At 50.4% G+C, this 13,112-nt stretch overlaps 1 protein-coding gene across 1 annotated transcript in view; it reads right to left on the reverse strand.

Moving 5' to 3' along the window:
- SMC1A (structural maintenance of chromosomes 1A) overlaps window positions 1-13,112 on the reverse strand; it is a 294,818-nt gene that overhangs the window by 80,517 nt on the left and 201,189 nt on the right. The window contains exons 17-20 of the mRNA XM_085629913.1: window positions 11,013-11,158; window positions 10,279-10,432; window positions 8,566-8,676; window positions 1,237-1,393 (exon numbers count right to left, since the gene is read on the reverse strand). Of these exons, the coding sequence (XP_085486039.1) occupies window positions 1,237-1,393; window positions 8,566-8,676; window positions 10,279-10,432; window positions 11,013-11,158 (568 nt within the window). The remainder of the gene's footprint in view (window positions 1-1,236; window positions 1,394-8,565; window positions 8,677-10,278; window positions 10,433-11,012; window positions 11,159-13,112) is intronic.

Here is a 13,112-nt window from a genome sequence, read left to right on the forward strand (position 1 = left end):
TGATCACTAGGCCACGGCACGCCAGAGTAAGGAACCCTGCCCTCTCCTGCAAGACAGAGCACCCCAGCAACGCAAATTCTGTTCCTAGAAGCTGCCCTGCAGAACATGACCTGTTCAACCTTGAGGACCAGTCGTCTGATGCATATATTTTCTGACAAACTAGTCCTCACAGAATTAAGTTCGGAAGCCAGCCTTATCGAAATGGGATATTAATGACATCTACATTTGCAGACATATCTAATTCATTCTTTGTACAAAACATCTTGAATGATTCAGACCATCCATGTCCACTCTGCCTCCCAGAAAGGATTGTTGCTGGTTTGTGCAACTTGAACTTTCAACAGTCTCTCCCCTATGTTCTTTATGTCTGCTTGTTTCTCGACACTGAAATCGACAGTGGCATTTTACAAGCTGTCAATAGCCTCTCCTCCTTTCAGTCTGCTGTGGAATGCTTTTAATCACAAGTCTGCAGTGAGGCAGGGTGTACAAGTGTAAGGACAAAAGAGGCTGTCTGGGGACCCTGACAGAAGCATGGCTGTGTAAGGAAGCTGCCTGAGGACCCTGACAGAAGCATGGCCGTGTAAGGAAGCTGCCTGGGGACCCTGACAGAAGCATGGCCGTGTCGGCAAAAGAAAGCACTTGATCCCTTTTCAAATTTAACTCATTTTATGGAGAGAAAAAGAGTGGTACGACTATCCCACAAGCCCATATTTTAAATCCCAGTCATATGGATTCACTTCACCAGGGTCCAATAGTTAAACCACAAGGTTAGAGCCCCCTGCTTGTTAAACTCTAGGAATAATCAAGGTACAACAATGGCATCTAGCTCAGACCTGTCCGTGAAAGCCTTGGACTCGCAGTGGATTCTCACTTAAGCATCCTGTACAGTGTGAATGTGTCATCTCGAAACCAATGTAAGGCTCGAAAACACTTCTGCAGATCAAGGCCATCAACTGCAAGTTCAAGATGAAGAAAAAATGGGAGGACACTGGCTGAAGCGGTTATGCTGGATTTGGTTCACTTTCTCCTTGTGAGTGAGGGCAGAAGGATTGTCAAGGTCTCCTCTCCAGAAGACTGAAGCCGTGGCACCCTTAAATGATCTCTGAAGAGCCAGAGCAGCATGCCACTTCTACATCAACACGGAAACCAACAATAAAGGGCCATAACCAATAAAACCCCATTTCAAATGAAGATGGTTCAGAATCCACCCTTCTCCCATGTCCCCAAGGTCCTCACCATCAGAGGTCTCCTGGAACTTATCCCGCACACTCTCCAGCTTTTCCATGGCCTTCATATTGGGTGCAGCAATGCGCTGGAGCACGCTCTGCTGCTCGCCCAGCTTCTGCTGCAGGTTGGTCATTTCCTGCTTGAAGTCATCATCGGCCACAGAGTCCTGTAATGAAAGACAGACATCTTGAGAGCCTTGGCAAAGCATGCCCACAAATACTAAACCATGTGCTTTTTTGAAGAGCCTGCCTCTCGACATAGGGTGTAATGTGATCTCTAGCACAAGGAAGAGCACAGAAGACCTATTGGAACCACAACACATGCTGTTTCACCCCCAGGAGGCTAGGACTGAGGGGCTACCAAGGCCCCAACCCCGATTCCATCCCAACAGCAGACAAGAGCATTGAAGGCCCATTAATATCACGTCCCCTGATGTCTGACACCCACTGAGAGTAGCATTCAGCCCGACATAGAAAGCAACCCTGGGTTTTCCCTAAAACAGAAGACTACTATTCAAAGCCTACAAAGAACACTACATTGGCTCGGTCTCCAAGAGCAGACAAGAGAATGTATTAACTACCAAGACCACTGCATACAGCACGCTGCTGCCCCGCTGGCACCACCTACCGGAGTCATTCCCCACTATGTACAGCACGCTGCTGCCCAGCAGGTACCACCTGCCGGAGTCATTCACCACTATGTAGAGCACGCTGCTGCCCTGCCGGTACCACCTGCCGGAGTCATTCCCCACTATGTACAGCATGCTGCCCAGCAGGTACCACCTGCCGGAGTCATTCCCCACTATGCACAGCATGCCGCTGCCCTGCCGGTACCACCCGCCAGAGTCATTCCCCACTATGTACAGCACACCATTGCCCGCAGGTACCACCTGCCGGAGTCATTCCCCACTATGTACAGCACGCCGCTGCCCCGCAGTTACCATCTGCCGGTGTCATTCCCCACTATACACAGCACGCTGCTGCCCCGTAAGTACCACCTGCCAGAGACATTCCCCCACTATGCACAGCATGGTCCAGCCCCGCCGGTACCACCTGCCGGAATCATTCCTCACTATGTACAGCAAACCGCTGCCCCCAGGTACCACCTCCTGGAGTCATTCCCCACCGTGTACAGCACCCTGCTGCCCTGTAGGTACCACCTTCCGGAGTCATTCCCCACTATGTACAGCACGCCGCTGCCCCGCAGGTACCACCTGCCGGAATTATTCCCCACTATGTCTAGCACACCACTGCCCCGCAGGTACCACCGGCTGGAGTCAATCCCCACTATGTACAGGACGCTGCTGCTCTAAAGACTTCTAGCCTTCACTGGGCCCAGCATGCTGCTACTCTGCGTTCTCCGTCACCTGCTGCACACAGTACACTGCTGTCCTGCCACTCATATCCCTTACTATACATTGCATGCTGCTACCCCAAAGGTGCCAACTCCTTATCCCCTTCTGTGAAATAAAGAACCTATCTTCTACCCCTCGACTGTGCATGGTGCTGCTGTGTTGTGTTCAGTGAATGGCCCAAATTTAGTTTTCCCTATGTTAGCCTAACTATGCACGATACAGGCCGCATTTTCTTTGCACACGTTACTGTGAGAAAGTGGCTCTGTATATACTGTTCCCAAATAGGTACAGGGTGTACAGAGTCCACAGTCCCCAGAGGTTTGGCAGAGGCTAAAGTTAGATATAACCTTACTCTCTAAAGTGGTAGCTTGGTCGAGCAGTAAGGCAGTATCAGAGGACAGTGTAAAGCATTTGTTGCACACACTCAGCCAGCAAATGGGCTCACACACTCAATAACTGAACTCTAGGCCAATGAATTGTATATAAAAATATATGGTTGATTTATTTTTAGAACCAAAAATAGGTATCAAAATATACTTTCTCAGAATGAGATGCTTCAGTTAAATACTTTGCAAAAGGCAATTTACTTTGAATGCAATAGTTACAGTTTGTTGCAATATTCAACACAATTTCAAACACAATAATACATTGAGCTCAATGGGAATTTTAAGTTATATGCAATTGATTACTTTCAGGATTACTTTTCTAACTCCAGGACTGGATCCTGGATTCAGTCCTGGGACAGTTCTTGGAAACAAGTGAGTAAATACGTTTTAGTTACTGTTGTGATTTTTAAGCAATATTTTGCTATTTTAAAAGTTGACACTTAGAAGAAATTTCATAGAAAAACAGTCAATGGTTTCCTATGGAAGACAATTGAGTTAGTGGTAAGTACGGTTGTAAGTACTTTTCAGGGTCAGTGCTGGGCAGTGCTCTCTATGCCACTGGAATCAAGCTATCCTGGCTGAAGAGGGGTGAAACCCCGAAACCGGTCCTAGGATGCTTGTTTCCAGTCCAGGGAGGACCTGGCTTGGCAGTTCGGGCTGGACTGCTCCCATGAGGCACAGGGTCAAGACTGATTTGCATATGGCTGGGTTCAATTGGAATGGTGAGCAAAAAAAACGATGGATTTAGACCCAGATCTCTGTACTGGGGTGAATGTATGACATTGTTCTGCATTCTGTCCATCAACTGTTGTTTTTACACCAAGATCCAGCACTGGGATCTCTCCTAATCGCAGGGGAGTATTTCCATTTTCGCGCTTCCTTGGGGTCTTTGTCCACTCCAGCACATCCCAGGCTTGGCGGGTGCAGAGTGTGCAGGGTTCGCGGTTTCTGGCTGATGCCAGGGGTTAGATACTTGCTTTGAGCAGAGCCACTGCTCGTGGGAGTCCCAGGTGCTCAGAGTCACAAGGTAGCCAGGTCCTCCGGGGTTTGGGAGGTTGCTGGCCACAGGAGGTGCCGGGATTTAGCAGGAGCACATTTGAGGGTCGACAGGCCGGTAGGGCTGGGGCCAAAGCAGTTGGTGTCTTCCTCTTGTTAGCAGCTGCACGGCAGGTCTTCTTTCTTCTTGTTGTTCTTTGCGGTTTTGGAATCTAAGGAAGGAAGGTTCAGGGTGCCCCTAAATACTAGATTTAGGGGCGTTACAGGTAGGTAAAGGGCAGGGACCAATGGGTCCCTGTTAGACCTGTCAGCCCTTTGGGTGGTCCCTCCTCATCAATATTTATTTTGTCCCACTTTTGCCTCAAACCCTGTTAGTATTTTTCCTTTTTGGGAACCACCAGACTTTTTAGTGTTGATGCAGGGTCAGGGAGCCATTTTCCCTACCCCTGGAACTTCTGTCTGAGGGCCTGAAACACAAAATGGTGGCCACCCATTGTCACCTGAGACATAGCTGGAACCTACTAGTACCTTCCAGAACATTCTAGAACCCTGTGACAGTGTGAGGCAGGTTTAGAATGTTGGGAAGCCAGCTCAGAGTTGGCAGTTGGCACCTGACTGGTGAAGGGAGAGCAGCACAACACTGAAGGAGGAAGGAGTGAGGCAGCAGGGGTGGAAACTTGTGCCTGGAGTGGGGTCCAGAAACCCACCCTTGATACTAGTCCCTACTGACTGAGCCCAGCCTAGAGCCCTGTGTGGGATAAAGTCAAGAAGAACCAACTCAAGGACCTGAACAGCCGGAACAGGCCTTGAAAGTAAAGAACAGCAAGTTCCTGACCTGTCTATTGGTATCTTCCTGGAGTCCGACGCCGAGAAGCCTAGAGACCTGGGGCCGGAGGTGAAGAAGCGGCGCTGACTGGAAAGCAGACGTCGTATCCGGAGCCGCCAGAGGTCGAGAGAGGGCGCCGACGGAGGTCGTGGAGACACCAGAGGTCGAGGAGGAAGTCACCTGAGGTCGAGTGTGCGGCGTCGACGGGGGAGTGAAGTCCGCCCTCCGGAGTCGCCGGAGACCGAGGTGAATCGTGCCGGAGGTCGGGAGTGGAGATCGCACTCCGGAGTCGCCGGAACCTGAGGAAAGGAGCACCGGAGGTCGGGAGTGGAGATCGCACTCCGGAGTCGCCGGAACCTGAAGGGAAGAGCACCGGAGGTCGGGAGTGGAGGTCGCACTCCGGAGACACCCGGAAGTAGGGAGATCGTGTCCCTGTGACGCCGGAGACCGACATCGAATCGAGGCTGCCCAGCGACATCGAGCCGAGGCCGCCCGCCGACATCGATCCGGAACCACCTCACGGCGTCGACAGGAACTGACATCGAGCCGAGGCCGTCCGCCGACATCGATCCGGAACCGCCTCACGGCGTCGACAAGAACTGACATCGAGCCGAGGTCGGCTAGCGACATCGAACCGGAACCGCCTCACGGCGTCGACACGACTCCGGCGGAGTCGGAAGTTCATAAAGAGGGCAGTAAGTGGAATAGAGGGCGCCTAAGGCCCTGTGGAGCCATAAGAGACCATCCTAGGGGCTAGAGAGGTGTTAGGACCAGCCTGGGAGTGCCAGGGATGGACTGAGACTGATACAGTGACCTGTGTGAGGGGTTGTGTAGTTTGGGAGAGCCAGATTCCTAGATTACCCTTGATCTACCTCAGTTTTAGCCTCAGCCTTATCCAAGCTAGGTGAGACACCCTCAGGCCATCCATATAACCACAAGCTGTGATTGGGCCAAATCAACCCTTAGTACCTCACAAATGTGACCTGATTTGAAAGTGGTCTGATGGCTTATATTTATTTAGAGTATTGTATTCTTTGTATTTATCCTATTTATTGTCTCACAGTATTTATTCCCTCGCAGTATTTATGTGCCTATGTATTTTATGCACATCTATTTATTCATTGATTTATGATCTGAGCTTATTTATTTGACCTACCCTTTTTACAGAAGAAGCTTTGTGTACTGTAAGTGTGTTATTATTTATTTAACCTGCAACTAAGAGAAAACAAGATAAACAGATATATTTTCATAAATTTTTGCGGTGTAGTGTAGTTTTTGGAACGGATGCACGCATGGTTATTGTGAGGGTGTGACGTACGCTTAACACGGTGCCTGACACCCGACCGCTCGAGCCAAGCTACCCCTTGTGTTGGGAAAAACCGGGTGACTGCTAACCCGGTTGCCCGGGGTTTTCTAACAGTCCCTGCCCTGGGGTAGGTACACCCCCTATCCTGCAACTCTTCTGTGGGAGGGGGGCAGCAGCCTAGTCCTGATTGGGCAGGGCTTCCCATCTTCAAGCTGGCGAGAGCCCGGAGATGTGTTTCACCTCGCCTCCCCCACCTGAGGGGTGGGTTGGCAGAGGCTGGCACACCCCCTTTCCTTTCTTGGGGTTCCCGGACAGTCTTCCCGCCAGAGTGGGGGGTCAGAACTGGTAGGGGCCAGTTGCTGAGTACAGCAAGTGGCCTGGAGAAGCTCACAGAGGCGGCATGCCTTTGAAGCTTCCCCTGCCCATCCTGGGGGAGGAGACTTCGCACCTCACCCAGGATGTGCATTGTTGCAGGCCCAGGAGAGCAGATGGCTCTCTACCCAGGGGTCCAGCAACCGGTCTACTGTGTGTCAGCCTAGGCAGCCCCTCAGACAAGACGTGGATTGTAGGTTAGGTTAGGTTCAGGGGGCATCTCTAAGATGGCCTCTGTCGTACATCTTACAGTAAATCCCACACTGGCATCAGTGTGGGTTTACTGTGCTGAGAAGTTTGATACCAAACTTCTCAGTCTTCAGTGTAGCCATCATGGTGCTGTGGAGTTCTTGTTGATGAACTCCCAGCACCATATACTCTTAATGGCAGCACTGCACTTACAGTGCCCAGGAATGGACCTGGGTACTGTAAGGGTACAGGGCTCATGCACCTGTGCCCACACCACTGGCCTAGGGCACCCAGCTAGAGGGGTGGCTGATGTATGCCAGGGTAGTGTAGGTTGTGGGCATGGCACACAGGGATATGTGCCATGTCGACTCTCTGTTTTGTTCTGCACCACGGCACTCAGCCTGCAAAGGAAGAGTGTGTGAGAGAGTGTGAGAGAGTGTGAGAGAGTGTGAGAGAGTGTGAGAGAGTGTGAGGGTGTGAGAGGGTGTGAGAGGGTGTGAGAGGGTGTGAGAGGGTGTGAGAGGGTGTGAGAGGGTGTGTGGGTGTGAGAGAGTGTGTGGGTGTGAGAGAGTGTGTGGGTGTGAGAGAGTGTGTGGGTGTGAGAGAGTGTGTGGGTGTGAGAGAGTGTGTGGGTGTGAGAGAGTGTGTGGGTGTGAGAGTGTGTGGGTGTGAGAGAGTGTGTGGGTGTGAGAGAGTGTGTGGGTGTGAGAGAGTGTGTGGGTGTGAGAGAGTGTGTGGGTGTGAGAGAGTGTGTGGGTGTGAGAGAGTGTGTGGGTGTGAGAGGTGTGTGGGAGTGAGAGGTGTGTGGGAGTGAGAGGTGTGTGGGAGTGAGAGGAGAGTGAGAGTGAGAGGAGAGTGAGAGTGAGAGTGAGAGTGAGTGTGAGTGTGAGAGTGAGAGGGAGAGTGAGCGTGTGTGTGTGTGTGATTGCGATTGCGTTCTGGTCAGGCACTCGCATCTAGACACAACACGTGAGTGCAGCTATTGTTTATGAGCCTATGCACCTTGTCCTATGGGCATGCACAGTAATGTAGCATACATACAGAGAGATTTTCTGAGAGGTGATCACGGCTGTACAAGAGATGTAAAACGGCCACCTGTATATGCCAAGGCACGGGGTCCGCTGCTAATCCCAGAGATCTTTGTTATATAAGGATTCCACTTCTGTAGAAGGGGAGGGGGGTTAGGCTAATCTGTCTTATAGTATGACACGACATTTCATAATATATGACTTACTGACTATGCCGATGGTATTTTTGTTAAGCATTTGTTTTCTGATTGTGGCACGAATACTGCATTCCAAAGCATAATAGTTTACAAAACGTTTCAAACTTCCTTCGTGCCTCTGTTATATCTTATTGTGGACGAGTACGTCTCCCGTTACCGCGATCCCCGAGAGGGTCGGGAGTGTTGTGTTCTGGGGTGTCAATTCTCTTGTTTCTGTGGATGTGGTTGGGACGGCAAGCGAGGCACTATAGCTAGTCAGACTCGGGCTCATGGGTACTGAGGTGATATGGGGACTCAGTCCCGACATACTGATGTTCTATGGTACCAAGCATAGTTCTGTTCCTGAGCAGAATCCCTGCAACACTGAGGCTCTTTCTACTACTCTGCACAGGACGCTGCTGCTCTTTCTACTACTCTGCACAGGACGCTGCTGCTCTTTCTACTACTCTGCACAGGACGCTGCTGCTCTTTCTACTACTCTGCACAGGACGCTGCTGCTCTTTCTACTACTCTGCACAGGACGCTGCTGCTCTTTCTACTACTCTGCACAGGACGCTGCTGGTCCGCTTGGTCCATCATCCATCATGCAGTGCACAGCACTCTGCTGCTCCCTCCCGCCTACTAAGCAACACATGCTGTGCTGTATCCTCCTGTGCACAGCATTCTGCTGCCCCTTAAACTCACCTTCAGATCTTCCGACAGCTCGCTGTAGTCGATCTCAATCTGAGCCTCCTTGGCGTGCACTGTGGTTGTCTTCTGAGAGCTGCTGCTAACAGACTCATTTTCTTGCGATCCCTGATATGCAGAAAGAAATTATTACAGAAATGTACAGACAGCTGAAAGGGGTAAATATTGTATTGTGATAGTATTTAATGATTCCTGTTTAGGGCTACATTGTTACCTTATCGTCATTACCCTGGGGCATTGGGGAAAACAGAATCTGAACTTAAAAAAGCTAATCAAGTTCTTAATTGGATGAAAGGGGCCATCTTGAATCTAGCTTTGTTTAATCTCAGATAACTTTGTCAAATGCTAGCCTGGAAAGATTATTTTCCAGAAACAAAGGGCTGTGTGTTCTGCATGAGCTGGGAGTGCAGGGGCTAGTGTAGGACCTTGTAATCGGAGGGATCCGCCCTGTGTGCCACTTGCTGTATTGCTGTTTAGTTTGCTTGTGATGGCTGAGCAGAGCGGGCTTTGACCGGGACTATATGAGGTGACATGTCTGTAAACCGTGTCAGCACTGAATCCAGACTCCACTGGGAAACGCTTGGGAACATTCAAGATAGGTTTCATGTAGTAAAATATTGCAAGCAGTGTTTCACAGCCCCCAAGTGCACATACACGCTGCAGTTGCTTTGCGGATAATGAACACGTGTTCTCTTCACACACAATGCCCATAGTCTTTCAACATGGCCTTAACAGAAGAGGTGTACTTTCAGCAAGAATAACACTGATGCTCTGAAATAAAACAACAACTGGCACAACACAAATCCACACTACTGAAATGACCAGAGCTACACGTCTTCCAAGTAAATAAATACATGGTGTTTCAGCTGTGTCCATCTCCCCATCACAGAGAGCCAATACACATCAGTACTGTGGGCAGATGATATGTGACACTGTTCCGAGCACCCCACTGATAACAGGGCAAGAACTGGGATGTCCTACGTCTCCCTGACATACAGGACACCCACTAGCATTGCCTCCCCCTGACTGATGTCACCCATTCTGCCCTGGGGTACAGAGGTCTACTGGCATTACCTCCTCCTGACTGGTGTCACCCATTCTGCCCTGGGGTACAGAGGTCTACTGGCATTACCTCCTCCTGACTGATGTCATCCATGCTCTCCTGGGATAAAGGACATCCACTAGCATTACCGCCTCCTGACTGAAGTCATCCAAGCTCTCCTGGGATACAGACGCCCACTAGCATTGGCTCCCCCTGACGTCACCCATGCTGCCCTGGGATACAGGACGTCCACTAGCCTTGAATCCTCCTGACTGATGTCATCCAAGCTCTCCTGGGATACAGGACGCCCACAAGCTTTACTGCCTCCTGACTGGTGTCACCCATTCTGCCCTGGGGTACAGAGGTCTACTAGCATTACCTCCTCCTGACTGAAGTCATCCATGCTGCCCTAAGGTTAAGAGGTCCACGGGCATTACCACCTCCTGACTGATGTCGCCCATGCTGCCCTAGGGTTAAGACTTCAACGGGCATTACCTCCTCCTCACTGATGTCGCCCATGCTCTCCTGGGATACAGACGCCCACTAGCATTACCACCTCCTGACTGATGTCACCCATGCTCTCCTGGGATACAGGACGCCCAATAGCATTACCACCTCCTGACTGTCATCCCTGCTGCCCTGGGCTACAGGACATCCACGGGCATTACCTCCTCCTGACTGATGTCATCCATGCTGCCCTTGGTCAGTGGTAGTTTGATATCTTGCATCTTGCATGCCTGGAGCAGGTTGTGGCGGTCACTGCGCTTCTGCTCCAGCTTGGTTTCGATGGCCGTCACCTCCTTCTGCAGGACGGTCAGCTCCCTGATGAGAACACAGGGACATTAGCATAGGCCCCTTCAAGCCATGTCTACGACAGAAGAGTGATACCCGCACAGCTCTGTAGTGCAGAGTTTCACTACAACCGCCTGCTCCATAAACACACCCCACCCGATCCGCACGTCCAGATATCTCATTTATTGTCCCTGACAAGGTTCTACGACTGAAGAGTAATACCCCACACAGCTTTGTAGTGCAGAGTTTCACTACAACCGCCTGCCCCTTAAACACACCCCACCCGACCCGCACGTCCAGATATCTCATTTATTGTCCCTGACAAGGTTCTACGACTGAAGAGTAATACCCCACACAGCTTTGTAGAGCAGAGTTTCACTACAACCGCCTGCCCCTTAAACACACCCCACCCGAGCCGCACGTCCAGATATCTCATTTATTGTCCCTGACAAGGTTCTAACCTCAGTAGCTTTTAAAGACACGTCACCTTGCACAGTTTACTCACTCGTCAGCCACATCAAGCTTCTCATTACAACTGTTTGCATTTGCCTGCCGACCCCAATTCCAGAGGACTCACAGGCTGCCAGCCAGCCACAACTATCAGACTCACTTGTTGGCGGAGCCCAGCTTCTTGCGAATCTCCTCCATCTCGTGGTTCTTGTCGTTGACCTCGGACTTCTTGGCCAGGTGCTGGTTCTTCAGGTCTTGTAGCTGTGCCATGGTCTCGTCGATGATCTTCATGTGCCGCTGCTCCTCCTGCCGAGGGGAGAGAGGGGCAAAACCAACTTGCGTTTATTAACTAATAAGAAAAGAAATGGAGGTATTACGCCACACCAGGCGAACGAACCTGCATAGAACAAGGTGGAGAGACAACAAAAGGTGCCTGAATAACCACAGCAAATAACTCCAGGTCTCCGTCACAGTAAGGACGAGTGAAAGGTTGCCCACCCGTCTCAAGAAGAGCCACCATGGAGAAAGGAAGAAACAAACCGGATAAAAGGAAGCTGTGGGAGGCACAGCTTTAACTTTACAACCAACAGGTCAATGATGGCTTTAAAATAAACAATTATTATTTTTAATTTAGGGTCAGAAATCCTCAGCATGGTTTGCAAAAGGCATGCTGCTTGCATTTTTTTCAGGCAAGCTTTATGTTTCACCCTCAGCAAAAGTGATAACCTGGTGCTCTACGAGTGTGTGAAATGTTCTACAGTGGAGCAGAGGCTGTAACAGTAATGGGGCGTGTGAGAAGTTGGCCTGGCATATGCTGGTCACTAGTAATAGTGGCCACCTTGCACCAGTCCAATTAGACTCTTATGGTAGATAGGTTTAAGACAACCTTTTAAAGAAAGCTATCCTAGTGGTAGCTGTGGAGAGCAGCCTTCAGGCTAAGTCTCTGAGGAATGTAAAGCAGCTTGTTTTACCTTATAATCTTTTGAATTACCAAATGAAAGGACACCACACAGGTATATATATCAAATATATATGTATTTATTTCTAGACACACTCTAGAAGCCAGGTACACATTCAAATATCAACGTTTCACAATAAATTAAGCACAAATATGGCTGGAGCCCTATTGGCGTACCAGACCATATACTAAAAAAATGGGTTAACAATGTCGACTTGCAAAATGACAAGGCCTGGGGAATCGCTGGGGCTTCACTACTGCAGTGTTAGCAGGTAAATAACAAGCCCACAGGAGACGCGTGCAGTGTGTGAACACAGCCGCAGGTTCCCTATTGGTTTCAATGGAGCAAGTCGCGGTTTGAATTTTTAAAGTTCTAGGGTACTTCGAGGAAGTCTACAAGCAAGCCACTTACAAGGTAAGTACTTCGAGGGCCAACACACACTAGGGCACCGGAGTGCACAAGTTACCTCACCCAGGGAAGCCGGGTGCATAGGTGTCTTTTGGTGTCGGGTCGAGTCGCTGTTTTCAATGGAGACCAAAGAAGACTTGCTGCTTGTGATGACTGGAGAAGTGTTCTGCTGGAATCCGAAGATGGATTGAAGATGTGGAAGACCTGAAAATTGAAGGGACAATGTTCAAGGTCACTTGCCAGTGACCGGTGGCCAGCAAGATGGATGACCACTGATGTTGCGTTGATTCAGATCGTCAATGGTGTTTTGACTCTTCGCTCACGAGGTCCAGGAAGGATAGACTATGACCAGCAGCTGGATTCAGAGTGTCCCACGACGTCTGCAGCTGATGACGGTGTCGGCAACCGGATTGGAGCCAACAAGCCTTGGCAACTGCAAGTCTTGTGTGAACTGAAGAAAGTCGATGGTACAGACCAGCAAGGTCTGATGGACTCACCCAGCAAGGGTAAGTGAGGGCAGGCCTGGAGCAACCAGGAGAGCCCTTTGAGTTGATGAGAAAGTCTTCAGGGGACCCACTAGCCAACGGGCAAGTGATCGCGAAGACGCCGCCTCAGCAAATGCTTCACAGGAGCCCACGGTCACTCGGGACGGGGTAGGCAGCTGATTTTTGGTGCAAGACCTGCTGGAGGTTTGGGCCACAGATGGTCCAATGCACAAGTTCGTAGAACGTTGTTTAGGGTTTGCACTCGACAATAGTGCACGGTCCCCGGGTATTGCTGTTCCTCGTCACTCGTGGGGTCCACTCGGCACAGCTTCGCTGGGGACTCACAATGGCCGTCGAGAAGTCAGGAAATCCACTTCCGGGGCAGCAGGGACTTCGAACTCCAGCGGG

This window comes from Triturus cristatus, chromosome 10, assembly GCF_964204655.1.
Source record: "Triturus cristatus chromosome 10, aTriCri1.1, whole genome shotgun sequence".
Lineage (NCBI taxonomy): Eukaryota > Metazoa > Chordata > Amphibia > Caudata > Salamandridae > Triturus > Triturus cristatus.